The sequence below is a fragment of the Calonectris borealis genome, chromosome 2 (assembly GCF_964195595.1).
Source record: "Calonectris borealis chromosome 2, bCalBor7.hap1.2, whole genome shotgun sequence".
In the NCBI taxonomy this organism is placed as follows: Eukaryota; Metazoa; Chordata; class Aves; order Procellariiformes; family Procellariidae; genus Calonectris; species Calonectris borealis.
This window is the reverse complement of record NC_134313.1, coordinates 10,937,103-10,964,307: the sequence shown is the minus strand read 5'-3', so window position 1 is coordinate 10,964,307 and position 27,205 is coordinate 10,937,103. Positions and strand designations below refer to the sequence as shown.

General features: G+C 36.9%; 1 protein-coding gene across 2 annotated transcripts in view; it reads right to left on the bottom strand.

The window, feature by feature from the left end:
* ASAP1 (ArfGAP with SH3 domain, ankyrin repeat and PH domain 1) overlaps positions 1 to 27,205 on the bottom strand; it is a 166,174-nt gene that overhangs the window by 20,599 nt on the left and 118,370 nt on the right. For both annotated transcript variants that reach the window (XM_075141157.1, XM_075141158.1), the window contains 8 exons: positions 26,679 to 26,812; positions 25,522 to 25,613; positions 24,559 to 24,745; positions 22,217 to 22,302; positions 20,010 to 20,125; positions 17,619 to 17,686; positions 15,042 to 15,149; positions 13,481 to 13,709 (listed from right to left, as the gene is read on the bottom strand). In XM_075141157.1, the coding sequence (XP_074997258.1) occupies positions 13,481 to 13,709; positions 15,042 to 15,149; positions 17,619 to 17,686; positions 20,010 to 20,125; positions 22,217 to 22,302; positions 24,559 to 24,745; positions 25,522 to 25,613; positions 26,679 to 26,812 (1,020 nt within the window). The remainder of the gene's footprint in view (positions 1 to 13,480; positions 13,710 to 15,041; positions 15,150 to 17,618; positions 17,687 to 20,009; positions 20,126 to 22,216; positions 22,303 to 24,558; positions 24,746 to 25,521; positions 25,614 to 26,678; positions 26,813 to 27,205) is intronic.

Sequence of the window (27,205 nt, the reverse complement as noted above, 5' to 3'; positions counted from 1 at the left end):
TACTAAAAATAAGACCATAATTAAAGAAAAAATTATCACAATCACAAAAAACAAGAAAGTTGAGAGTATAGATTGATTCAACATTAGCATCTGAAGTATATTCTATAATTAATGCTAAAAAAAGTCCTGTTTAAAAAAAAAAGCCAACATTTATATTAAAGAATGTTGTATTTTGGGTTGATACACCAATATAAAGAAACCACGTGAAATCAACAGTTGTCAGCCTTCCCTTCCTGTTATGGTACTAAAAAAAAAATACAGAGTTTGAGTGGGATAACTAGTATTATTTAACCAAAATGTACAACACATTTAGAAGAATATTTAAAAAAAATTAAGTCTTTAAGTGTATGCAAGAGAGCCGTAGAATCCTGAAAGCATTCAAAATAAACAGAAGAGATTGGATGACCTCAAAGGCTGAGGTAACAGAAATGAGATTAAATACAATAGTATATACAGTGTTAAAATTCTAGACTAAGAAAGCATTTGTACCTTAAATTAGGGACTCCAGCTGACAATGGTAGTAAAGACTACCTGTGTAATGCCTGATACGCCATAGTATGATGAAATCATGACAAAATAAATAGGACGAAAGGATGTTTTGATGTAGTATTTCCAGCAGAAACAGCAAGAGTTTAATGCTGTCCCTACACTTCCAGTCACTTATATTTAAGAAAGCTGATTTAGACAGCAAAGGTACAGAGAAGGGCTAGTATGATGAAAGGACAACTTAAACGATAGGAGAATGAAAATACTCTTCTATCAAAAAAGGTGAAATATGCTTGGTTTGTTCAGTTTAACAAAACAGAGATGGAGACCTGTACGATTGCTCTCCAGGTAGTGCCTTGATTTGGACACCAATGACAGAAAAATCACTGAAGCTAAATGACAATGTTAGTACATGAACAAAGTAATTTGGACTTGAGAAGATTTCTAATCCTGTGAGCAATGCAGTCAGACAACTTCTAGAAGTTACTAGTAAATGCAAATAAGCTAATTTGTTTAGAAATTGAGTCTGATCAAGTGAAGAAGCAGATTATGCTGCAGATGGTGTCTGCAGTACCAGTGGACTGGAACTACCAAGGAAGTGCCTTTGGGTTTATGTATCTAACACAGAGCTGTGAAAGACTGTAAAATATGCAAATTTGTAAACATTCAAGATCCAAACGTAACTTTATGACATAAAATTGATCCCTGACCTCCGTGTTCATCCTGTATGAAAGAAATAGGCAGAACCATTAAAAATCAATTAGCTTTCAGCTAAAATTAAGGAAACCTGGCTTAAATTGCCTAACACTTCTGCAGAACTAGTTAGCAACACTGCCCTCGTATTGGATTTGCAGTTAAGATTGTGCAAAAGTTTATTTAGCTACTGTGCCGAGTCATGCAACTACTTAAATGTTGATTTTTTTTTTTTTTTGAAAGCTTTTTGTAAAACAACAGGCCGAAGACCTGCTAGATGTCTGGAGCCATAACGCAGGTGTAAGCTGGAAAGACTAATGAAAAAGATGATTTTCAGAATGTTACAGACTAAAGACTTGACTGACAATACAAGTAAGTTGAACCTAAATAAGGTTAGATAAACTACTGGAAAAGGCATACGGTGGTTGGCTTACACAGGTACTGTACGCTGTAAAAGTATTTTGTACTTTTTATTCTATTAGGATTAACTAAAGCTGTAGCAGAGATGGCAGAAAGCAAGACGAATCCACAAATGATGTGGTTTAGTGTAGAATAACACTGTCTTAGCCAATATTCGTTATCAGTTCAGGCTCACTCATCAGCCTTTGCACAGAAACAGCTGATACGCAGGCACACCTTTTACACTGTTGTTGCAGGAACCTTCAACTTAGAACTGACAGCAAATATTAACGGAGTAGCAGTAACTTAAAAATCATTAGAGCGATCTGCTTTGTAAGCATCAATAAACCCAAAGACAAATCTTGCTCCAGCATTTTTAAGAATTTTTTTTAAAAGTTATCAAACTCAAAAATCTGAACTTGCATTATAATAATATATAGAGGAACTTAAAAAAAAATCCCCATATACATGTACTGCAACAACTGTACCTATACAACTTTTACAATTAATCAAACTAATTTTTAGACACATACCACTAAAAACCATGGGCAAGAGTGGTGTGCATTTTGTAAATCACTCTAAACTTACCTTCTTTCCCCAACACAAAGTTCAGAGTTGATGGCTTCCACTCCACTGTGGCATCTCAGCAAACACCATGGAACCTTGCTACCAAGGAACTTCACTGGCGAATGAAGCCAGCTTACAGAGGGCTAAAGGGAGGTGTTTTTGTTTAAATACACAACATGATTTGGAAAAGAGTTTTATCTGTATGTCTCAAAGGATATAAAACATTAGGAAACTTCAAAAACCTCTGCCTCCTTCTAACATATGGATCCCACCAGCTATCCACTCCCTACAGACTGTCTCCATGTTTTAGCAGGGTCCCATGGTATCTACTGGGGCCTCCCAGCAGAGCAGGGACAAAGATCGGATTACATTTGGGGACAGAAGGTAAGCTTCAATTTAATTACAGATTTAATGCTTTTCTTACTCTTGCTGTTTAGGGAAATTAGCTCAAAAGATAATACGATGTTGTCATATAATCTTAAATCAAATACGTAGCTATTAAAATGAACTTTTCTAACAAACAAAAGCATTTGATATGTAAGCTTGTATGTTAAACTTTGATGTAAGGGATATATTCTATTACTACTAATCTCAAAAGAGCAGATAAATTCTAAAGGTTTTTTTTTCCGACAGAAACAAAATTATCTCAGACTGTTTCAAAATTAAGATGTGTCACCAGTGTCTTATGGAAGTGCAGAGTCTCTGCTTCTTTTTCTTCTAAACAATCTGTTTGGGAACTGGAAGGGGGGAGATAACAATGTGTAGCACATTTTATAATGAAGCATAAGTGCATCTGCAATGATGCTTCTAGAGTGACTTTTCCACACTGATGAATGTTCTATGCATTTGTCACTTTGTTCCCCTGTCATTTTGAGTCTGTTAAATTATTCCTGTAACACAGGCATGTATTTAATGGAAGCTTCTTAAATTGATTAAATCCTTTACAATATTATTGAATGGAAATAAACCAAAAAAACAGCATCACTCACAGACTGTAAAATTTTGTCATGTTTGAAGCAGAGAAGCCTAGTGACTTTAACGTAACAGTAGTTCCATTCAACCTCTCACTCAGACTTACACTGTGAATCTGGCATTTTCCACTCTGATGAAGCAGTTAACGTTACTATTACCATTAGAAGGCAATAGTTCTCTGTATTTTGTGATAATATCATATTATTTCGTTGTAATATAAATAAGGATTTCTTTTGCATAATCCTTGACATCAAAACACACAAGAACTCAACGCTTCATTTCTTTCCAAGTAGCTTTGGTGTTGTGTTGATTCACTGATCTGGGAGTTTGCAGGAACACCTAGGAAAATGTCTAACATTTCTGAAACTTGAATACATACTTAGAATGAAATATGCACGTAAATATTCTCCTTCCTGGAGAAAAAGACAATTTTCTGAATAAGTCTGTATGAGAGCTACACTATATAATGACAAAGAAATAATGTTCATTATAATCCATTGAAAGCTGACAACATACTAAGCAGTGTGCAGAGAGATACAAGACCCAAACTCCTTAACCTTCTTAAGGAAATGGGATTCATGATTCGTTTCCAAGTCTTGCAACTTCATGACAAAAAAAAGTTATCCTAGGTCAGACTGAAGGAACATCTAAGCCAGTATACTGTGTCTGACAATGGACAATCAGTAGCAGACTGGTAGAGCATGTAAAAAAGATGGGGGAAAGGAAGGAAAAAGTTAGAAGCTTGTAATGCCAACAGGAAGGTTAATAAAGTTACAAGGACTAGAAATGAGTCCCCAATGAAACTGATATAAAGAAACTTGGATTATGAAATCTCATATGAAAAACACGTACCCTCGCAAAATTGCTTTGCCTCTTAATGAAAAACAAACCTGTTTAAACAAAGAGAGCCAAGGGATTCATTTGAAAGTTGCCAGTACATGATAAAGACTGATGGTGGAACAGTGGTTCTTAAGCACAGCATCTGAACCATGTAAAAGCAGACACCTGATGCCAACACACTCTGTTCTGTCCCTTTTACTCTTTCACATTTTAGTGAGAGCATTTCTTCATTTTCTTTGAAAACAAAGTTAACTACCAGTTGAGGAAATGAAGTATGAAGTTATAGCAGTGCTAACAAAAGGGAGCATCAGCATAACTGCTGAAGCCTTAAACTATACTGTAGCCTTCATCACAACTAAAGTTTTTGCTAACAAGTCTACTGTAAAAACATGATTTGGCTATTCTAAATTAAATACGTTAAAAAAAGGGAAAAAATGAAGGGTTTTTTTTGTTCTAAAAAGTAGATTTGCACAAATTATAGTAAAGTAACAGGTTTTGTTCCATAAATACATCCTCTAAACTAGAAGTTTATAGCTATCTATGTTACCACACAGTTACAAAGCAGTGCTGCTATGCTACTTTAAATTTCTCTGTAAAGCCCCAAACCATGATTGGGTTAAATTCCAATCAAACTAATGATCAAAAGAAATCACTAGTTGCTAGGAGTAATGTTTGAAACAAATAGTTATTATAAATTCAGGTAGAGTGTTCTGTTCATGTTTCTATAGTACAGTACAGTACAAATAAATTTAGGAACATGAGGGACTGTTGGTTTGTTAAATATTAGAAGATAATTTAGCATACTATTGTAAGAAGCAACTGATGCTTAGAAGAAACCAGTTGAAGCAAATCACCTAGGTCGGATAGAAGCCAAAAGGCCACTGAGTCTGCGCAAAGTAAAAGGGTCAGCCAACGGTGACGAAGAGGAGTCACTGGCCTTCATCTCCAAGACCCCTGACGACCACCACCAAGCAACAGTGCGCAGGCGCAAATGGGAGGAGAGCTCATTTTAATACGAAGCGAAGACTAGTCATGCATATGTATTAGTAAATGATGTAATGCTATGTATATTTATGATTTTGTTGTATAAATTTATGGTGAAAGGTGCAACAAATTGGACACGCTGTGGTGGAGCGATCCCCCGTGTCCCCAGCGCTGCTAATAAAGAATGCCTGCCTTTTAACACTACATTGGTGTTACGAGGTTCCTTCCCGATTTCGGTGACAGTTTTGGCGACCCAGATGGGACCCTGCTTGTGAATCTCGACGGATCCGTGGGATCACAGGACCTCCAGCCGGCACCGAGGGATTCTCGGGGAGAACCTCTGATCCCCGGACCGAAGAATTCAAAGCAAGTCCCCTGGAACAGGTAAAAAGGCATTCTTTTCTAAAAAAAAGGAAAGGGGTAGAGTCCCCGCGGTCTGCTCGTAAGGCGCGGCGAAAGCTACGCAGAGTTGGGCTGAGAGGTACCTAGTAATAACGCCTGCCCATAAGTCGCGGTGAAAGCTTCGCAGGGTTGGGCTAGAGACCCGGGTAAAGGAAGGGGTAAGAGGCCCCGGAGAGGGAGCTCCACCAGGGGTTGGGGTCCCTCTGACTAGTGACTGGTGATAGTGCACAATCACACTCAACTAGTCTTTGGAGGATGGGTACTTTTCCGAGCAAGAAACCGGTCCCACAAAGAACACCCTTGGGATGTATTTTGAAGCATTGGAAAGATTTGGGGGGTGATCCTTTGACTCGGAAACAGCTAATTGAATATTGTAATAATTGGTGGCCCATGTATAAATTGGAAGATGGGGAAAAATGGCCAGAGAATGGAACATTGCAATATAATACCATCCTACAACTGATGTTATTTTGTAAGAGGGAAGGTAAATGGGATGAAATGGCATATGTTGATTTGTTTTTCGCATTGCGACCAGATTGGAGTGACTTACAAGTGATATTGGATGCTTTGCTTGATGATACTGATAAAGGGATGGTATTAAATGCTGCTAGGAAGCAGGTAGAAGGGGCACATGCTAACGGGGGTTTACAGGGAACAGTGGAACAGAATTTTCCATCCGTGAATCCTGAATGGGACCCTAATCAACCAGGGCCCAGAGAGATGTTAAATAGATATCAGAGGTGGATTTTATACGGTGTGAGACATGCAATGCCCAAGGCAATGAATTGGTCAAAATTATATGATGTAAGACAAGAACCAAATGAGTCTCCCTCAGCCTTCATGGAAAGACTGAAGGTGACTGCTAGAAAATATACTAATTTAGATTTAGATAAACCAGATGAAGAAGCGCAATTGGCCTCTATATTTATGGGCCAGTCGGCCCCAGACATTAGGAAGAAACTTCAGAAATTGGAAGGTTCTGAATCTAGGAATTTGGGTAAAATGCTTGAAGTTGCATGGACTGTGTATAATAATAGAGAAAAAGAGAAAGAATTAAGACAAGCACGAAGGGATGCACGAAGGGATGGAAAATTGCTGGCTGTTCTAGCTGGAAATAATAGGAGGGGTAGAGGTAGAGGAAGAGGACGTGGAATGAATGTTGGAGATAGAGAAAGGGTAAACCTCCGATTGGCGGAAGATCAATGTGCCGCGTGCAAGGAGCATGGACACTGGAAGAGAGAATGCCCCAAAATTAGAGAATTAGATCCAACTCTTCAAGCAGTTAAATTGATGACCTTGGACGAAGATTTATGAAGGGGACCGGAGGAATCAACCCTAGCTGAACCTCTGGTAATGTTAAGGCTAGGGGATGAAGAAATAGAATTTTTAGTAGATACAGGAGCTACCTATTCAGTACTAAATATGTGTAAGGGGGGACTTAGTAGTAAATCAGTTAATGTTGTTGGTGCGACAGGGCAAAGAGAGAACCGACCCTTTTTAGAACCATTAAAGTTTAAATTGGGAAAGCGGTGGGTAACTCATCAGTTTTTATATATGCCAGAATGCCCATTGCCCTTATTAGGGCGAGATTTGTTGAGTAAGTTAAATGCACAGATAACTTTTAGAGATGGGGAAATTAAATTGTTAGTACCGGAGTCAAAAATTATAGAGGCAAAGGCGTTTATGTTGCAGGATTTCCCCAAGGAAGAACAAATTCCAGAAGAAGTGGAAAATGCAGTAATTCCATTGGTTTGGGCGAGTGGAAAACCAGGACGATCTAAGTTGGCAGAACCGGTAAAAGTAAACCTGAAACCTGGAGCCAAGCCGGTAAGACAAAAACAATACCCCATTAAGTGGGAGGCTCGGAAAGGATTAGAAGAATTGATTACAAAATTTTTAGAATATGGGCTCTTGGTAGAATGTGAATCAGAATATAACACTCCCATATTGCCAGTAAAGAAATCTGGAGGAAAAGAATATCGATTAGTTCAAGATTTGAGAGCTATAAATCAAATAGTGCAAGATATGCATCCAGTTGTAGCTAACCCATATACTTTATTGACCTCTCTAAAAGAGGAACATAAATGGTTTACGGTACTGGATTTAAAGGATGCCTTCTTTTGCATACCCCTGGATGCAAAAAGCCAAAGCATATTTGCTTTTGAATGGGAAAGCCCTACCACAGGACGGAAGACACAATTGACATGGACTGTACTTCCACAAGGGTTTAAAAATAGCCCTACAATATTTGGAAACCAATTGGCAAAAGAATTGGAAATATGGAAGAGACAGAATCAAGGGAAAGGCACATTGTTACAGTATGTGGATGACATCTTGATAGCGGCAGAAAACAAAAAGGAGTGCCTCGAGAGTACTATTAGTTTATTGAACTTCCTGGGCCAAGGTGGATATAGAGTCTCTAAGACTAAGGCCCAAATAGGAAAAGAAACTGTGATTTACCTGGGTTTTGAAATATCCCAGGGACAAAGACAATTGGGGAATGAAAGAAAGGAAGCAATTTGTCAGACCCCTGAACCCAATAGCCCAAAGGAATTGAGAGCCTTTTTGGGAATGGTTGGATGGTGCCGACTTTGGATTGTGGACTATGGACTATATGTAAAGCCACTATACGAGGCTTTGAAAGAATCCAAAGACCGGTATTTGACCTGGACACCTGAATGCCGAAAGTCATTTAAAGAACTAAAGAAAGCATTGATGATGGCTCCTGCTTTAGGACTACCTGATGTGACTAAGCCGTTCGAGCTGTTTGTGCACGAGAGACAACATCTGGCTCTGGGAGTGCTGACACAAAGACTGGGATCCTGGAAAAGACCGGTTGGGTAACTTGATAATGTGAGTAAAGGATGGCCGGGATGTTTGCGCGCTGTAGCAGCAACAGTGTTGTTGATCCAAGAGGCTCGAAAGTTGACTATGGGACAGAAGATGGTAGTATATGCCCCACACATGGTGATAACTGTTCTAGAGCAAAAGGGGGGTCATTGGTTGTCCCCTAGCAGAATGCTAAAATACCAGGTTGTCCTATTGGAACAAGATGATGTGGAATTGAAAACCACACCAATTGTCAATCCAGCAATATTTCTAACAACAGAGAATCCAGCAGAAAGTTTAGAACATGATTGTTTGCTAACCATTGAACAAGTCTATTCCAGTAGATTGGATTTGAGAGATGAACCTCTGGAACATCCTGACTTGGAACTGTTTACTGATGGAAGCAGCTTTGTCCAGGAAGGAAAGCGAATGGCCGGGTATGCTGTTGTCACCACCACCGAGGTACTGGAATCAAGGATGCTGCCTACAAATACCTCAGCACAGAAAGCAGAACTGGTTGCATTAAGGCGAGCTCTGCAAATTGCCGAGGGAAAAAGGGTAAACATTTGGACTGATTCTAAATATGCGTTTGGTGTGATCCATGCTCATGGAGCTATTTGGAAAGAGAGAGGATTGTTATCAGCTCAAGGAACATCTATAAAATACAAGGAAGAAATTCTCCAACTTCTAGAAGACGTACAGAAACCGAAAGAAGTAGCAGTAATGCATTGCAAAGCCCACCAATTTGGTCAAACAGTAGTAAACATAGGTAATCGATTGGCAGATAAAGCTGCGAAAGAGGCAGCAAAACAAGGCATCCTTGCACTAGTACCAGTAAAACACATAAAACTCCCTGATTTAAAACCAAAATATAGTAAATTGGATAACCAATTGGCAGAGCAATTAAAGGCATCCCAAAATGCCGAAGGATGGTGGGTAACACCGGAAAAACAAGTAATAGTGACCCCGCAGGTTATGATAGAACTTGCAAAAGAAAAGCATGAGCAGACACATTGGGGAATAGATGCAATGATATCTAATTTGAAAACATTTGCAGTTTGCGTGGGAATGACAGGAATAGTTAAATTAATAGTAGCTAAGTGTCTAATTTGTCATAAGAATAATCCTTTGAACCAAAAGAAGCCACCGTTAGGAGTAATAAAGCAAGGAAATTCTCCTGGAGATTATTGGCAAATTGATTTTTCTGAGTTACCCAGGCAAAATGGGTGTAGATATTTGTTAGTGTTGATTGACACATTTTCTGGATGGCCGGAGGCCTTTCCTTGCCGCACCAACAAAGCCAAAGAGGTAGTCAAAATATTATTGAAAGAAATAATACCTAGATTTGGAGTACCGATAGGAATGTCTTCTGATAGGGGACCGCATTTCGTGGCAGAAATGGTCCAGCAAATTAGCAAAATTTTAGGCATCAAGTGGGACCTACATACCCCCTGGAGACCACAGTCAAGTGGAAAAATAGAGAGAATGAATCAAACATTGAAAAGACAGATAAGTAAAATTTGCCAGGAAACATCTTTGAGGTGGCCACAGGCTTTACCGTTGGCTCTTTTAAGAATTAGAATTCAACCAAGATCAAAAGACGGTGTAAGTCCATATGAAATTTTGTATGGTAAGGCATACCAAATTCCTTTAATCCCAGGGGATATGAAGGTAACTGGGGAAACTGATTTGAAAAGATATTTGATTTCTTTAGGGAAAGTCCTTGGAGCACTCCGAAGATATGTGGTATTGACTAGATCACTTGCCTTGGATACGCCTGTACATCAGTATCAGCCAGGTGATCTTGTATATGTAAGAACCTGGAACTCTGAACCACTGCAGGAGAAGTGGAAGGGACCCTTCCAGGTACTGTTAACAACTTACACTGCAATCAAAGTAGAAGGAGTGGAGCCGTGGATACATTACACTCGAGTAAAGAAGGCCCCGTCGTGGAAAATTATTAATAGGGATCCAGAAACTGCAAAATTGACTCTAAAATGTGTCTGATTGTAAGAAAATGTATGTTAATCTGGCAATTAATATTGGTGGGAACTTTATTTGGAGAAGAAGGAAATCAAATGAACAAAACAGAAATTGAAGATTCATCAGAGCAATTGATACACATTCCCAAAAGGACTCCGGAAGAAAATCTAATGATAGGATTGATAAAGGAGTTTGCTAAATTGCAAAATGTCACCCAAATAACGGCATGCCTCCCAATTCCGAGAGCAGTAGGTGAGTCGATTCCATGGGGAATTTTAACGACAAATTTGAATAAAGATGAGCTTCATTGTGAGCAACGTCCAAAACAGCAATGGCAGGAACGCATTGATTACATTCAGAAACAGTGGAAAAGTCCCGGAAGTAGGTCAGATTGTGAGAAACTTCCAGGGTCTGTTTTCACTAAAATTGGAAGATTTAATAATGTGGGATGGTGCTCATATAAGGAGCCAGTAAAGAAAAATGTTAGCCAAATAGTTATGGAATGGGATTGTAGACAAACCAACCAGACCGCTCAAGGAAAAGTTGTATGGGATTCCGTATGGTCAATGACAATTCTGTCTCAATTTCAATATATCTCTAATATATCTTGGTGCTTTACTTGGGATGGAGCAGTTTTTCAAGCTTTATCAGTTATTAATGATAAAGAAGCCGCTTCCCGAGAAAAGGAAAATATAGTATCTTGGTGGAGTTGTAAAAAAATATATAATTGTAGTACAATAGACAAAACAATTCAAAATATTCCCCCTTTGGCAGCTGCATTGAAATATGGGTGTTGGTGTAGAGGTCTTAAAAATGATTTGATTCTTAATGATCCATATAAGCTTAAAAGAGATGCAGTTTTTAGTTGCAAGAAATCCACTATTCAAAGTCCAGGACATTTAGTTTGGGCAATGAGTGATGGAACCTGGACCACCCATTTATCCATGGATAAAAAGGTGAGGCAAATTACTTTAGGAATGCCAACATTATGCCCAATTTGGAAAAGGGCTCCTTTTAAGGGTGCTCTTGAAAATTTAAGATTGGTTCGTGCAAAGAGGTCACAAGTTGAGGAAGAAAAATGGAATGAACCCTCAGTAGGAGTGAAAATTGGCTGGGCCTTAGAGTCCTTGTTAACTCCCCTATCAACGTATAGGAATAGGGCTTGGTTATATAAATTAACAGGACAAGTAGAAAAATTAGCTAATGTGACAAGAAAAGGGTTTAAACAATTAAATTTACAACTCCAAGCCACTTCAAAAATGACTTTGCAAAATAGAATGGCTCTAGATATGCTTCTGTTAAAAGAACATGGAGTTTGTGGATATTTGAAAGATAGAATTGATCATTGTTGCATACATATCCCAAATGTTACACAAGATGTAGAACATGATTTGGATTTGTTAGGACAAATAGAAAAGAACACTCAAGAAATTCAAACAGACATGCAAGAAAATTGGTTTGACAAAATCTTTAGTGGACTGGGATGGAACCTAAGTTCCTGGGTAAAATTTTTAATTAGTACTGTGTTTGTTAATTATTTCCCTAGTAATATTGCTTATCTATTATTGCTTGAAAAGAGAATTCACAAGGAAGGCTGCCGTTGATCGAAAGATCACTCTCGCACTAGTAGGAAATAGTGGTGACAATTACAATCTAGCAAACACGAATCCTGCTTTTGTAAATAGTTAATATTGTGGAAGTATTGAAATTAAATAAAATTTCAAGACTTCCAAGGGGGGGAAATGTTACCACACAGTTACAAAGCAGTGCTGCTATGCTACTTTAAATTTCTCTGTAAAGCCCCAAACCATGATTGGGTTAAATTCCAATCAAACTAATGATCAAAAGAAATCACTAGTTGCTAGGAGTAATGTTTGAAACAAATAGTTATTATAAATTCAGGTAGAGTGTTCTGTTCATGTTTCTATAGTACAGTACAGTACAAATAAATTTAGGAACATGAGGGACTGTTGGTTTGTTAAATATTAGAAGATAATTTAGCATACTATTGTAAGAAGCAACTGATGCTTAGAAGAAACCAGTTGAAGCAAATCACCTAGGTCGGATAGAAGCCAAAAGGCCACTGAGTCTGCGCAAAGTAAAAGGGTCAGCCAACGGTGACGAAGAGGAGTCACTGGCCTTCATCTCCAAGACCCCTGACGACCACCACCAAGCAACAGTGCGCAGGCGCAAATGGGAGGAGAGCTCATTTTAATACGAAGCGAAGACTAGTCATGCATATGTATTAGTAAATGATGTAATGCTATGTATATTTATGATTTTGTTGTATAAATTTATGGTGAAAGGTGCAACAAATTGGACACGCTGTGGTGGAGCGATCCCCCGTGTCCCCAGCGCTGCTAATAAAGAATGCCTGCCTTTTAACACTACATTGGTGTTACGAGGTTCCTTCCCGATTTCGGTGACATCTAGGTCAAAGAACCACCATCCACTACAGCTGCAAGAGTAAGTCTCATACGGAAATAAGTTCTCTTCCCTTTCAAGCACTACCAAGAGTGTCACTACTATTATTAAGAAGAAAAAGCATCTCATTCATTTCAACTAAATGTAGATTGCAAAACTGATTGAACTGTAGCACAGACTTTCCTTATGGATAATTCTACAAGAGTAAAACAGTTGTTTCACTCAAAGAAGAATGGGTGATCTTTAGTTCAGACCTTCAGTGTGTAAGTGACTTGTTAACTATCTGGCAATAGGTTTGGTATTTTCTCTGCGTACTTTACACCCCTCTAGCACTCACCAAAATGGAACAATGGAAGAGGAGGGTGTTGATGCACTGAGAGGGAAGGAACTTTAATACCAACCTGCTTAGCACTTCACAGGTCATTCTGATATTTTTCTTTTTCTACACTGTCTGACTGCAAGGAGAGGGAGTCTTCTTACACCTCCTCTCCTCCAAACCTTTGTTTCTTCACTCTCTCTGGCAGACACTACACAACACATCATCGTATAGCACTACGCACCATTAGCCTTCTTCTAAAACACTTGTATGTGACTGTAAATGCTTAAAAATGCTTCTCCAAAATATGAACAGGATTTCTACATAAAAAAGCCGACTTTTATTTAGCAGAGTATTACTTTAGTTTTTCACCCATTCATGTACACTGTTATGAATGAGTCCATTACAAAGTGTGTCCCCTGCTTTTTTTTTTTAAAAAAAGTTTTGAACTTGCATTGTACTATATTACTACATCAACGTAATAAGAAAAACAAGCTACATCTTGAAACAGTGTAAAGGACCTAGTTAAAGGAAGGACAACTGTGGAAAAATGACTGCTCGCAAGCATAGTTGGAAGACACTTACCTTTGCCAGCATTTCTAGGAGGAAGAGGAGGAGCATCTGCAGTTGGAGAGGTGGGTGAATCTGTGCTTGTAGAAGCAAAGATCTGATTGGTAAAAGCTCCATAGGAGAGTCGTTGCTTGTCTCTAGGAGTGCTAAATGCAGGATGAGTCATTTTGTCTTGGGGAGAAATGCTCGAAGAGTGACAAAAACTTTGGGGTCTTGGAGATCTTTCTTTTTTTATAGGACTAGGCTGTGAATAGAAAAACAAATACATTATACAGCTGTCTAAATACTAAATATAGTTTATATGTTTAGGAAAGAATATAACAGAACATATTCTAGTGAACATGAGCATAATTTCTTTCTTTATTGGACAAATAAGCCCACATTCCTCCTTTTCTCAATGATCCAACCTGAAAGATCCTCTCCTCTAACTGAAAAATATAGATTGCAGCATCAACAAATCATCATGTACGCAGTTAGATTTATTCTTAAGGCAGTAGACACACAATAATATACTAAATAATATGTTAATAAAAGGTTAGTAAAGTTTTTAGCATATAAGGGTAATTTTCAGTTCAAATAGCTCTTTACTCAGACCAGACAGTTATCCTCAAAGATGCAGTATATTACCCCACTGATGCATATTAGAAATAAAATAACCACTTCTGACACATCACATTTATTTGTTGACTAACTAGCAATATATTCAGTAGTACACCTCTTCTTTTAAACGTATATAATTGCTCTATGAGGAAATTTTACACAGCAATTTTTGACGGCTGTACATTCATAGCTGCATATGAAGCACAATCTGTTTCACTGCAGCTCTGCTTCAGGCAGGCTATTATCTCCAATACAGCATTAGTCATCCTCCTGAGGCTCCCCGCACAGAGAATCATTTTGTCTCTGCTGTCCTTGAGGACGTGTAAATTATTTCGGTTTCTGAATTTTTCAGTCCCAAGCGTCACAGAAAGTGAAAAGTTGACCACATTTCTTTCTACAGCACCCATATAAAATAGGAGAGGTGTATTTGCATTTATTACAGAAACAGAGCACAGAGTAATTAACTGACTTGCTAAAGTAGGACACTGAGGCTAAGTTTTCACATGTTCTAGGATGGCAATTATCCTATGCCCTCAAGTTTTGTCTTTCCATTACTTCTTTTTTTCATCAGGAATAAAATGCACAGCACAGTTTTTGAAAAATAGAGTTATTTATTCAATAACTAGGTTTTTAATTAATTTATGGGAAAAAAAGCTTTGGATTTCCTCCAGCTAAAAATTAACAACCTAGAATTCAGAAGGGAATAAAATGACAAAGTAATCTACATTTACTGATTTATATTATATTGTATGTCTTTTCAAAGCAAAACTTCTGAAACTTGAGTCCAAAATAACCAGGTTGATAAAGTGTATTCAAAAAGCACTCCAGCAGTCTTTAATACAAGCCTCAAAACTAGCTTTTTTCCCCCAAAAAAAAACTATAAGAAAAAAAAGGTTAAAGTGGGTTCCATTCCCTTTCCACAGAACAAAAATTTTGACAGTTTTTGTGCAAAGCTGTATCAGTAATTCATGCTCACCTTATCATCTAAGTCATCATCACTTTCGTCAATTTCTTCCTGCCGAAGATTCCATTCATACTCTACATGGACATGTGGGTTTAGCTTTCCTGCCTTGGCTTGAGAAAGCTGAAAGAAATAACAATTCTTGTTAAAATACTTGCTGTTCCTTTGGTGTCAACGAGTTCCTTTTGTAACAGCAAGCAGTAAACTGAAATAGTTAGATGTTTCAAACTTTTCCAGACATTAAGAAGAAACAATTTCAGGGCAGTCACACAAACATCCTCCATTTATTTGAGGTATAGAACAGCTAAAAGGCAAAAAAGGAAGGTTTTCTCAAAATGGGTAGAAGTTGCCATGTTTGACAAGCATTTGGAAAGATGACATGAAGAAAAGGTATATGCACAAAAGCAGAATGCATCTGGACCCCTCCTTTCCAAAAAGGAAAGGCAAAACCTATTTATAAATTCTATTTACTATTACCCCTCCAAAATCACAATCCTTGTGTTGGAATCAAAATAAAAGGTATTTATCCTTTATTTAAATATTTCCTTCCCTCTCACTGGATGAGGCCAATGTGTCTTAAGCACATTCCTCTACTTTGCCAGCCCAAATAATGTATTCACAGTCTTTAAAAATCTATTACTTCAACGATCAGCAAAAAAAGAAAATTGCAATTCATGGTTATTCTGAGGAGATGACTTCTCTTTTTCAATGCTTAGATTTCTTTTTCAGTGCTTAGATTTCCCACCACTATTTATTCCTTACATCTTTTGAAATGTAGTCTTCTTGGTACTAGTTGATTCAGGAGAGCCTTTAACCATCTTCCCGAAATAAAATTTGGAAGAAAGAAAATATTTTCAATCTGTTACGTAAGTATTAATGAACCCACTTGAGTTGAAATTGAATTTAATTACACAGTTAAGACTCCAGCTATGCAAGAGAAATTAGCTTAGTACATCTACCATATCACAAACATCTAGATATTTATTTTGTACTTTTTCGTACATGGTAAACAATATGGTCACTCATATTTCTTTTTACTCTTAAACTTATCTCATTGCCACTTTTAAGAAAAATGCAGAAATAATTTTCCTTTTCAAAAATGAAAAAAAGAGAAAAGGTGTAAATCCTCTATTAGTTAACTGAAATAATCAGTGAGCTATTAGCAGAATTTCGATTACAATAATTGAAACAATTAACTACTAGATAAGCTCACTGATAACATCCACCTGTTTTTGTTCTACAACACAATCAGTTGTTGGTCCACATTAATGGCAGATGTTACTTTATTAAATATATACTGCAAAGAAAAAAGCAATCCATACCAATTGTGTGTTGCACAGCTAACCTTTTTTTCAGCTGACAGAATACTCAGAACACTGGAAACTACTTACACAGCAGACACGGGAGTAATTGAGAAGTCAGTGAGAGTACTGCCTTATCAACCATAGCAAAATGTTGACCTGCATCCCCAGAAAAATGGAAAATTATTCTGATTTCTGAAGGACAAGCTCTCTTGATTAGGCAATAATTAATTAATACATGACAAGAACTTTCAATTGTCAAAGGAAAGGTATTAAAATCACGAGCTGCAGAGACAAAGTAGATATCCTCCTTGGATCATCAAAATGAGCCAAAAAAATTCTGAGAAATAGAATTAAGCAGCAAGTGACAACTGTTTTGTAAATTCTGGTTTTGTCTTGAATGTGAAACTGACACACTACTTAGGCTTTTTAATCCCTTGATAGTATTTGAATTCACTTGCCTACTAAATGCATGCTGTGAGAGGCACCTTAGAGGGCTAAGAACAAACAAGCTTTTTGGTCTCGTGTAGAATCCTTATTCCTGGCTAACTGCTTCAGAAGAGTACCTGGGAAAATCCTTTAACTAACACCTTTATTTCTTGAACTCCAATAATTTTCTTGAGTGGTATCTGTTAACATCACTCATACATTCTCAAAATTCCAGAAAGTTTTTGCTTTGATCATATTCAGTAGAGGGACAAAGTCCCACAGAAGCTGGTGTTTTACACCTTAACTTCCAGACATGACACTTTTGCTTCTTTCTCCTTTGAGGAGGCTTAATTTCAAGTTGTTTCAATTCCCCTTGTAAGAAGGCTTTCACCATCTCTGAACTATCTGTCCCATTAAATAAACTGGAAAAAGCCAAAGCAGGAAAAGTCAAACAAAGATCCAGACCTAAAAGGTCTTGACAGATTTAATATTTCAGGGGTTGTTTTGTAGTCCTGATAGAAATGTCTCTAAGAAGAACTTTTGAGGTGATGAAGCCCAATGTCCTAGAATGATGCTTTAATTAGGATTCAAATACCTGACCCTCCAGTATTTAAGGTCTTCAAATACAGTGGCTAAAATAACTAAGTATTTCCAATAGAAGTAAGATCTTTTACTTAAACTGTTACAACGAAAATGACTGTTGTGTTTTGAAGTTATGTATGGTAGGGCCTTCAGATCAGCATACAGCCAGCTGGCAGCAATACCAAGTTTGAGATACAGTGGTAACGATATTCTAAGTAGATCACATCTTTAAAGAAGTAAACCTCCTCCTCCCTCCGGCCTTTTCACCCCCAGTTCTTACCAGTTCCTCACACTGGACAGCTTTCACTCTTTTTGCTGTGTCCAGAGCTGTCTCTCCAGCTTGGTTTACTACAAAATTAACAATTAAAAAAGAGAACGATTTTTTGAGCTGTCTAAAGAATCAATTCATTAAGTTTCACTATTTTTAGCAGAGTAACTTCTAAAAGTGATCAAAAACGTCTATTTACTCTATAGCAGCTGCAGCTCTTTAAGATTCCACTCTAAGTGCTCATGCATTTCATGTATCATCAGGTTCTTTCTGAACAGCAGCATCTGCTGGGACAGTTCCCAAATCCCTCCTAACCATCCTAGCAGAGAATATAAAGAAATTTAGTCATTTCAATCTCCACTCAACTCCTTTGCCAGTAAAACTCTTACATGAATAAGCAGGAAAAGCAAGCAGACAGGGTAAGATAGCTTAAAAAAGAAAACTATTCTAAGATACTTAAAAAAAAAAAAAAGGCAAATGTTGATCCAAGCATCTTTTACTTTGATTAATACATAGCGGTTTGAAGCCTGAACTTGAAGACAGAAGTCCTATTTTAAGATGACATTTGAACAAGGATAATTTTAAAACTTTCTAGCTATTTCATCTTTATAAAGGCTATAAAATGTTTTACACTTTAAAATAATGCCTGCTCAGAAAGGTGATATCTAAGCACTCTAGAAGGTCCTCTGGCACAACATCTAATGGGATCCTTCCTAGATGCTCAGTAGCAAGTCTCAAGAAACAAAAACAACCCCCGAACCCCAACCTTATGTGGACAAACCTTAGGTAAAATTTATTCTCACAGTATAGCTTTAAATGCCATAGAGCTGGAACAGAATATGCTGTACATGATACGCAGATTGTAAAGCATTTCTGTGATTGAGAACTGAAAACAGTCAAACTTGAGGTCTCATAAGAAAATATGTCTACGTGTAATATTACATACAGAATGCCACTCATGAATTCTAGAAAATACAAAGCAGTCATCTAGAAAGGCCTATGAATTTGAAAGAATTAAGATCCTTAGAAGAAGGAGGGCTCCTTATGGAAAGATCTGAGATGGTTCAACAGTTTTAATATGAAAAGGAATGAAAATATAGTATTTCTTAACTGAAATTAACAGAGATAGCTTAAGACACTACATAAATTCCAAACTTTCAACCTTTAAGTATAAACCTGATGTTTCAAGGCCTAAAGAAGATACGCAGTTCCTATGTGAGAGCATTTAAAACAAAAACAAAAACAAGACCCAAAAAGGTAAGAACACTCTTCTGGCATCTACCTAGGAGAGAGTTCAGTGGAAGGACCAATAAACAGGCTTAAGCTTGTTCAGATAGTTTTCCCATTTCCTTAATTAGGGACATATCTGCAAAAAAAAGGTCACATCAAATTCTTTGACTTTTGATAATATTAGCACATATTCTACGGATGTATGAAAAGGCCAAGAAAACCAATGACTTCTGCCACTGAGCTATGAACTTAAATCCCTGCAGCAGTTTTTTTACTGGGCAGTGGAAGAAAATGATGGTGATGAGGAAAGGGAGAAATAAAAGGTCATACTCTTCAGTTTGCACCAACTATTCAGAAAGCTTCCCTCCTATACCAAGAACTGACAGAATGCAAATGTTTATTATAGACATGCTGATGACACTTAGCTCCTGAGCCTGACAAGCTGGATTCATGGAATACCTTCCCAACTCTCAAAATATGGCAGAGAAGGGAGAGCATCTAGTAAACAAGAGATTATTCTAAGTCTGAGCAAACAGTTTACAGAGATTCTATTTTTAATTAAACTTTTGCTAAGCCATGATGAAAAATGGACTGATGTAGGTACAGCAAATGTTACACCTATCTCACACATGAGGATGGCAAACAGAAGAAGAAAGGCAGCTGAGAAAACTAATCCCTTCCCTAATCAGCTACAGTGATGGCTAGGGCATGCTGGGTGAAGCCGCAGTGCCAACTAACATTAATATTAAAAGAAGAATTAACTGTTGTGTACACAAAGCCCACATACATCTAGAGTGGAATTAGTATGAGCAGTCATTTGAAGCATAACAACATACAAGTACTAGATAAATTTTACAATATAGACAACAAACCTAAATTCCAGGACATTTACAATGCGTCAGAAATAAAACTCTGCAGAAAAACTAGGGTTTACCATTATTATTTCATATTAGAAAATTTTTGTCACTATTATCTTCAAAGAATTTAAATTCCATTTCTTAACTGAATGCTTCCCTTAGGCTTGGTGGTGGTAAAGTCTTCATCTTTCTAATACAGTTTTATTTTTCCTTTTAAACATTTACTTAACAGAGTGAGACATAAATAAAAGTGGTTAAAATAATGGAAAGAAATTTTAGGAAATTTTTATTTCCTAGTTTTAAATAATGAACTTACCTACATCAATAGTTGGCTTCCCCCTCAAAAGCAATTTCAAACACTCAGGCTTATTATACATACTGCAGTAGTGTAGAACCGTATTACCCAATGCTGTTTGCTTATCCAGGTTTCCACTAAACACAAAAGAAAAAACAACCAAGAAAAGTATAATATGCTGTGCTATTCATTTCAGATTTAGCGTCCCTATTAATAATAAATGCATAAATACTTTTCTGGACAAATATGAAGTAGAAAGAGAAATAAATATTTTTAAATTAAACATTACTTTCAAAGGCTATTAAGAATAGTTCCAAGCATACTGGAAATTCCTGAGCTGTGGTTGAAAAGGACTGAGCATCTACAGATGTTCATTAAAAAAAAAAAAAAAAAAACAACGAAACTCAAAGATTCAAACCTAACCCTTTGTAAGGTCACGCTAGTTGTTTTCCACCTGCAACTTTACTGGAATTTCTTTTCTAAATGCTAAATTAGCCCAATAAAAAAAAATCTGAAAATCATTTTGATAAGTTAATCATTTTGAATAGGTTAATAAGTCCCACGCATTCAAGGAACTATGAAGAGGGTGGCTGTGAGGATGCACGAAAGAGTCATAAGAAGGAATATAAGGATACACACTGAGTCAGGGAAGACAAGCTGTGCAAAGGGGTACTTCCTTCAGTTTTCAATTTCTAAAACAAGGTTTCTCAAAAAAAAGTTACTGACATATTGGGATCAATATAATACATTTATAAAAATGAAAAGAAAAGCTCAGAAGATGGTAGCTTTTCTTCCACTCAGTATTACCCATATTGGACAGTAAGTGTAGAGCCCATATGGTTGTAAAGATGCTTTTAAATTTGAGGTTAAGACAAAAATACAGACAGCTGACAGAAACACATGAAAGATGATAGTTGTCTGAAGAAACTATGAAGCTTCATAACTAAACAAAATAATTTAAAATAATAATCCAAAATAACAAATCTTTGAATAATGCTCAAAATAGTAATTTGGGATTCTAAAACATTTTTCAACTTACGATCTCAAACAGCTTGCAAATATTAGTAGCTTATTTTTTGTTTTGTTTTATTTTGTACTTTAATAACACTCCTACAACAGTCAGCACTCCATTTAACATGAGGGATTAGTGGTAGAATAAAGTTTAAGTGAAGGTTACACAGCTAGTCCAAGAGATGTTGTCAGGAACACGGATTCCAAGTCTGTGCTGTTACCAGAAGACCAAACTTCCTCTCTAACACTCGTCTACACAATGCTACATAAACTATTAGAGAAGGGAAGGAAAAGAAGTAAGTGTTCACTGACTGCATTTCAATACCGGGTATGACTCGCTGTATTGAGGGAAAAACAAAAATTAAAAAAATCCTCAGGTCTTCTCCCCGCCAGCTCAAGCAAGTTGTGATGAGTCTTCTGTGTTTCCCCAACCCTCCTCTCTCATCGTTCTGCAAAAACCACCATCTGACACAGCAAGCAACTACTGCTTCTTTCACTTAACAGCATACTATAGAAGTGGACTGGAATTGATCTCATTTAATCATTACCTATGTTGTGAAATATATAAAAAATAATGCTGTTGTGAAATATATAAAAAATGTTATACCACTACACCATTTTTTTTTAAAGAAAATATTTTCATCAAGGTTTTTCACTTCTATAAACACATCTCTTGACAACAAAGAATAGCTCAGCCAATAAACTAGATGTTGAAAATCACTACTTAAGAAGGTTATGCTCTCAATAGCTTTAATACAGTTTATTAACTATTAGAACACCTTTTTCAAAGTTAATCTAACTTCTATTCATAATTTTCTGAGAAGAAAGATCCTTGTTTTCTACTCTTACAATTTCCTTGCACGTGTCCTGTATTTGGAACGTTTACGTGTCATCCCTCCTTTACCTGAACTATTTGTTTGCATTGTTTCATACTGTCATGTGTTCTAAATCAAGGCTCTCTTTTGCTCTACATAGTTTTTCCTTTCATCCTATTTTTATGTAACTGCTTTCCATGTTTTTAATCTACACTTCTTTCCCTCTCTCTACGCATTGGGAGCACAAAGGCCAACTCAAAGGTATTAAATTATGCTCTTTTGAAACATATCTAAGGAGAACGATTATAAGTGATGAGCAAACACTGTCCAAAGCACTGCAAGGATAGCTTTGAACATTTACATTTTTCATGCACAATGTAATGAAAAATGAGCAATCCATACCAGTTTTGTACAAGGAAGTCAACCAGATGGAGAGAGGTTTGGTCAGCAGTCCGGACTGCTAAATGAAGTGCTGTTTCACCTGGCTCCTAAACACAGGTAAATAGAAATTAGATTTTTGTGTCTTGCTTCTGCAAAGCTTGTAATATCAGACCTATCGAGATATATGTCATTCACTCTTCTACAACAAGTCTTTCAACAGAAAAATACTATTAGGGAATTATGACAGTTATTGCCTTTCTGATCTCTGAAAGACACCATGTGCTTCAAAGGAAATGGCATCACACTTAAAACCACTATTCCCTTTCTTCCAGCTGGATGAAACAATCCTGAGAAGCCTTCAACCATTTTAGCTACTAGTAATTAAAAGGGATCCTGTCAATGAATACTGAGTGAGTTTACAGTCGTTGTTGCTTTATGACACCTTGGTGAGCACCAAGCATAGCCACAACACTATTTCTTACAAAACCGGAAAAAAATCCAAAAAATCATAGTCCTACACACATTAAATCTCTTACAGAATCACAGATTGGTTGAAGTTGGAAGTGACCTGCGGAGGTCATCTGGTCCAACCTCTCTCCCCAAGCAGGGCCACCTAGAGCCAGTGGCCCAGGACCATGCCCAGATGGCTTTTTGAATATCTCCAAGGATGGAGATTCCACAACCTCCCCGGGCAACCTGTGTCAGTGCTTGGTCACCCGCACAATAATAATTAAAAAAAAAAGTTTCCTGATGTTTAGAGGGAATCTCCTGTGTTTCAGTCTGTACCCATTGCCTCTGGTTCTGTCACTGGGCACCACTGAAAAGAACCTGGCTCTGTCTTCTTTGCACCCTCCCTTTAGGTATTTATATACATTGATAAGATTCCCCTGTGCCTTCTCTTCTCCAGCTTGAAGAGTCCCAGATCTCTCAGCCTTTCCTCATACATCAGGTGCTCCAGACTCTTAATATCTTTGTGGCCCTTTGTTGCATTCTCTCCAGTATGTCCAAGTCTCTCTTGTACTGGGAAGCCCACAACTGCACACAGTGCTCCAGCTGTGGCCTCAGCACTGCTGAGTAGAGTGGAAGGATCACTTCCCTCGACATGCTGGCAATGATTTGTCTAGTGCAGCCTGGGATACCATTGGCCTTATGCTGTTTAATTCAGTTTAAAAGTTGCATGACAAATTAATCTAAAACCAGATTTCATTAACTCCTATTGATCATAAAAGACATTTTAAAAAAAGTATATTACAGTACATATTTAGAATTAAAGTCACAACTTTAAAAAAAAAATGCCTTTTTTAAACATCAGATAATTTACAGTGGAGAATGCTGCTATAAATGTCCTAACTGCAGACCACATTTCAATTGGTGTTCATACCTTTCTAGGTATTACTAACTGTAATAGCTGAGAAATGCTAAAGAGCTAATTCTGTGGTAACTGCTATGGATGACAAATATAGAAAGTTTACCTTAATAGCTTGAGAATTTGTAATGTCTTTCCATGATAAGTACTCTGTGACATCTCAAGTGCTGAGACTATATTGAACTTTTACCCTCTACTCTATATAGACAAGCACTCTGTCCTTTGCCAAGTTAGCCATTTTCACAGAATTTGTTGAAAACATTCTCTGAGATGCCTCCAAGTTGGGTTCAAAAGTAATGGGAGAAAACATTGCTGACCAAGTGGTTACACAGCATCAATTATCTATAAAAACAGGTTACGTTGCTCTCGAGCAACATTTCTACATGGATACTTAAGGTCAACTGGGACTGATTTTTCTGAAAAACTGTTACTGACTTCAGAAGGAAGATCAAGTGTAGAATTTTATTAAAAAGAAGAAAAAAAAATCTCTCTTCCTGGTTAAAAGAAATTGTACTTCTGTAAATGTTTCATCATAAGCTGTGAAGGCATCAGATTTACTCTTTCCTCATATAGAGTAAACAGAGACTTGTATACAGTCAATAATGTGTTCCTTCAGCAATTACTTTAAAAGCAGATATGATACTGGCTGTGATATCAGGTGACCCTGGGTTATCAAGTCAAGCCCTCTCTCTTTGGGCCTTTTCCTAAAAGAAACATACTGCAGAACAGGTGCTTTTCAACACACTACAGTTGCATCTAGAACAGCATATGGTATCACTATTGCATTTCACACTCCTTTAGACCAATTGATGACAACAGATACAGTCGTCTTTTCCCTCCCCACAAGGATGCCGTATTAAGGAAAGGAAGAAAAACCCCACCATTTTCATCTGTTATTTCTCTTGTTTTAGCATCTAAGGTAGCAGCCCTGGGTCCTGGACATTTTACAAATACACATTATTTAAAATACTCTGCTTTGTTTACCTGATAAGCTTACCTGTCCAGGCTCTAACAGTGGCTCCATTAGCTCTACCCCCTCTGCATAGACTTGAATTAGTGCAAGTAAATCCCTGGATTTGACAGCCTCAAGTAATTCATTCAGTTTAGCTGCTGCAGATGCACAAGTCTTCCTAGAGAACTTATGATCTACATATTTAGCAGTGATAAATTCTTTACGTGCAGTCCTGTGGGGTGTGAAAATAGAGCTTGGTTTAGAAATTTTTAGAAAAATGGGTCACTGATTTAAATTTAAAATCACCTTGCCTAACTCAGGAGCTCAGAAGGGAAGAGGAAAACTATCAGATAAAGACTGTGTTATTTATTATTATAATGCAAACAAGCCCAAAATAAGGTACATATTCAATTTTATCCTGCCTTCTTGTTACATACAAAAATTACTCTGACTCTGGGGACTAAGACCAACAAAAATCAAAGCCTGAAGTGGAAACATATCTACATATTAAAAACAGGATAAGCATGAAAAACATGCTAAAAACAGGATAAGAGAAAAAATACTAAGTCAGCTAGAAAACAGCGTAATAGGTTAAAAGGTCTTCTGTGGCAAAACCACATCTCTTATGCTCTCTGTGCAACTTTTACACCAGGGAAATGAAGAAAAAGCTCGTCACCATCTCAAGACAGTACCTGAAGCTAGCATCATTTAGTCCAACTGTGTTTATTACTTGAGGATACACTACAAAACTCAAAAACATTCAAGATTCAAAATAATGAATCTTGAAATCCAAACTTAAAGTTTTCTCCACTGAGGAGCTGAGGTAGCTAAAATATGACTACATGACAAGAGACTGAACTTCTAAGCAACTCTACAGCTGGAGTAAAAAACCCCAGTCTTGTGCCATCCTAGCCCTCCTCTGGCTTGGTTACTGTTTAAGACATTTTACATCACATATATATTCCACAGTAAACTTAATGTTAAAGAATTTAGAGATTCAAAACTTACATATCACTTGATGGACTGGGTTTAGGTGAAGGACTAGGTAAATTCCCTTCCATAATATCATTAAAACTAGTATTTCCTACATTCTTGGCCAGCTGCAATAAGGAAGGAAAAAAAAAAAAAATCTGAAGGTGGGTTTTTTTTGGGTCTAACAGCAACTTAAAAACTGGACTATTAATGTGCATTTTCCACACTATTAATAAAAGACAGAACACACAGGATTGCAAAATTAAAGCACAATGATTACATTTAAATACAAAGCAATTAAAAAATATTTTGAAGCGTGAATCTTATCATCACAGAATTTGTACAACAGGCTTCACAGTCACAGCCAATTATTTGTATTTCAAGACAATCTGCCCCCAATATAAAAACAGAACAGCAGCATGAACATTGAAGCAATGCTAGTACACTGATCAGGAAGTTACTTTTTGAAAGAAGCTCAGACCTACTGGAAAGTCATGCTTAGTAAAATATGATTTAAATTAACAGTAACTCTGCAAACAACTCAAGATTTCAAAAAGAGTACTAGTGCTAATGTTAAACCTATACACAAACCCAGAACGGCCTTCTATCTTCTCTCAATTTTTCCATACAAAATTTCTGTAACAAGTGTCTTCTCAGGCCAAACAGATAAACCTGCTGTAACTGGGGGGGGGGTTTTGTTTGTATTTTTTTCTTTCCTTTTTTTTTGGTAGTCTCACATCAAATTCCTTTCATAACTTTAATGTTACAGGGTTTCTTCCATCAAATCAAAAGATTCATCCAGCATTTTTCTGTCAAAATTAGCAATGGTCATTCTCACTTGTCAAGTTAAATTAGCTTTCATTTCTTTTAATCGCATGAGATTTTAGACTGTCCTGATTTGGAGTCAAGATCAGCTAATAACAGGCAACATTCTGATGGCACTAATCACAACGGATGTCAATATTCATTCTGCAAAACCTCAGGAAATGAACATGAGAAGTGACAAGTGGTCAAACGCATCAGTAATACATAATAGTAAAAACCCTCCCATAAGATACATACAAAAATATGAAGACGACATTCTGCAAAACCATATCTTGAAAGAAATTAACCTTAAACTATGCACCTGATATGTTTCCTATATACAGGTCAACATTTGACTAAAAAAAAAAATCCGAATTAAAAAAATTTACCAAGAGTTCAGACGTTCCTAATTTGTCTAATTCCAAAGACTGGATTCGAGAAATATGGACACCCATTTCTCTGTGTATTCCAGAACACTCAATGCAGGTTAAAATGCCCAAATTAGTTGATAGCCATGTTGGATCTGTAGAATTGAAAAACAAAATATTTAATCGAAGTCCAAGAAAAGGTTTTCAACGGTGGTAAGAAATCCCAATGTATTCTGAAATGATTCCTCATTTAATGTTTTAACAAATGGAAATAAACTAAGAATATTGCATACTTTTCTCCGAACTGCAGTGCATATTTAACCACAAATTGCTACCAACAGAATTAAGATTTTTCAGATTTAAGGACAGTCCCAAAAGCACTGAATTTAGACTTATAAATCCATACTGATTGACTGTATTTGAATACATTTAGGATTTGTTTCTTTTAGAAAGATGATAAGGCTTTTGTTTCCTGTTTTTAAAAGGAACAGATCTCCTAAATTCCACTGTTGGCAACCTCTGAAGTTTTAATCTTTATTTCTTAAACT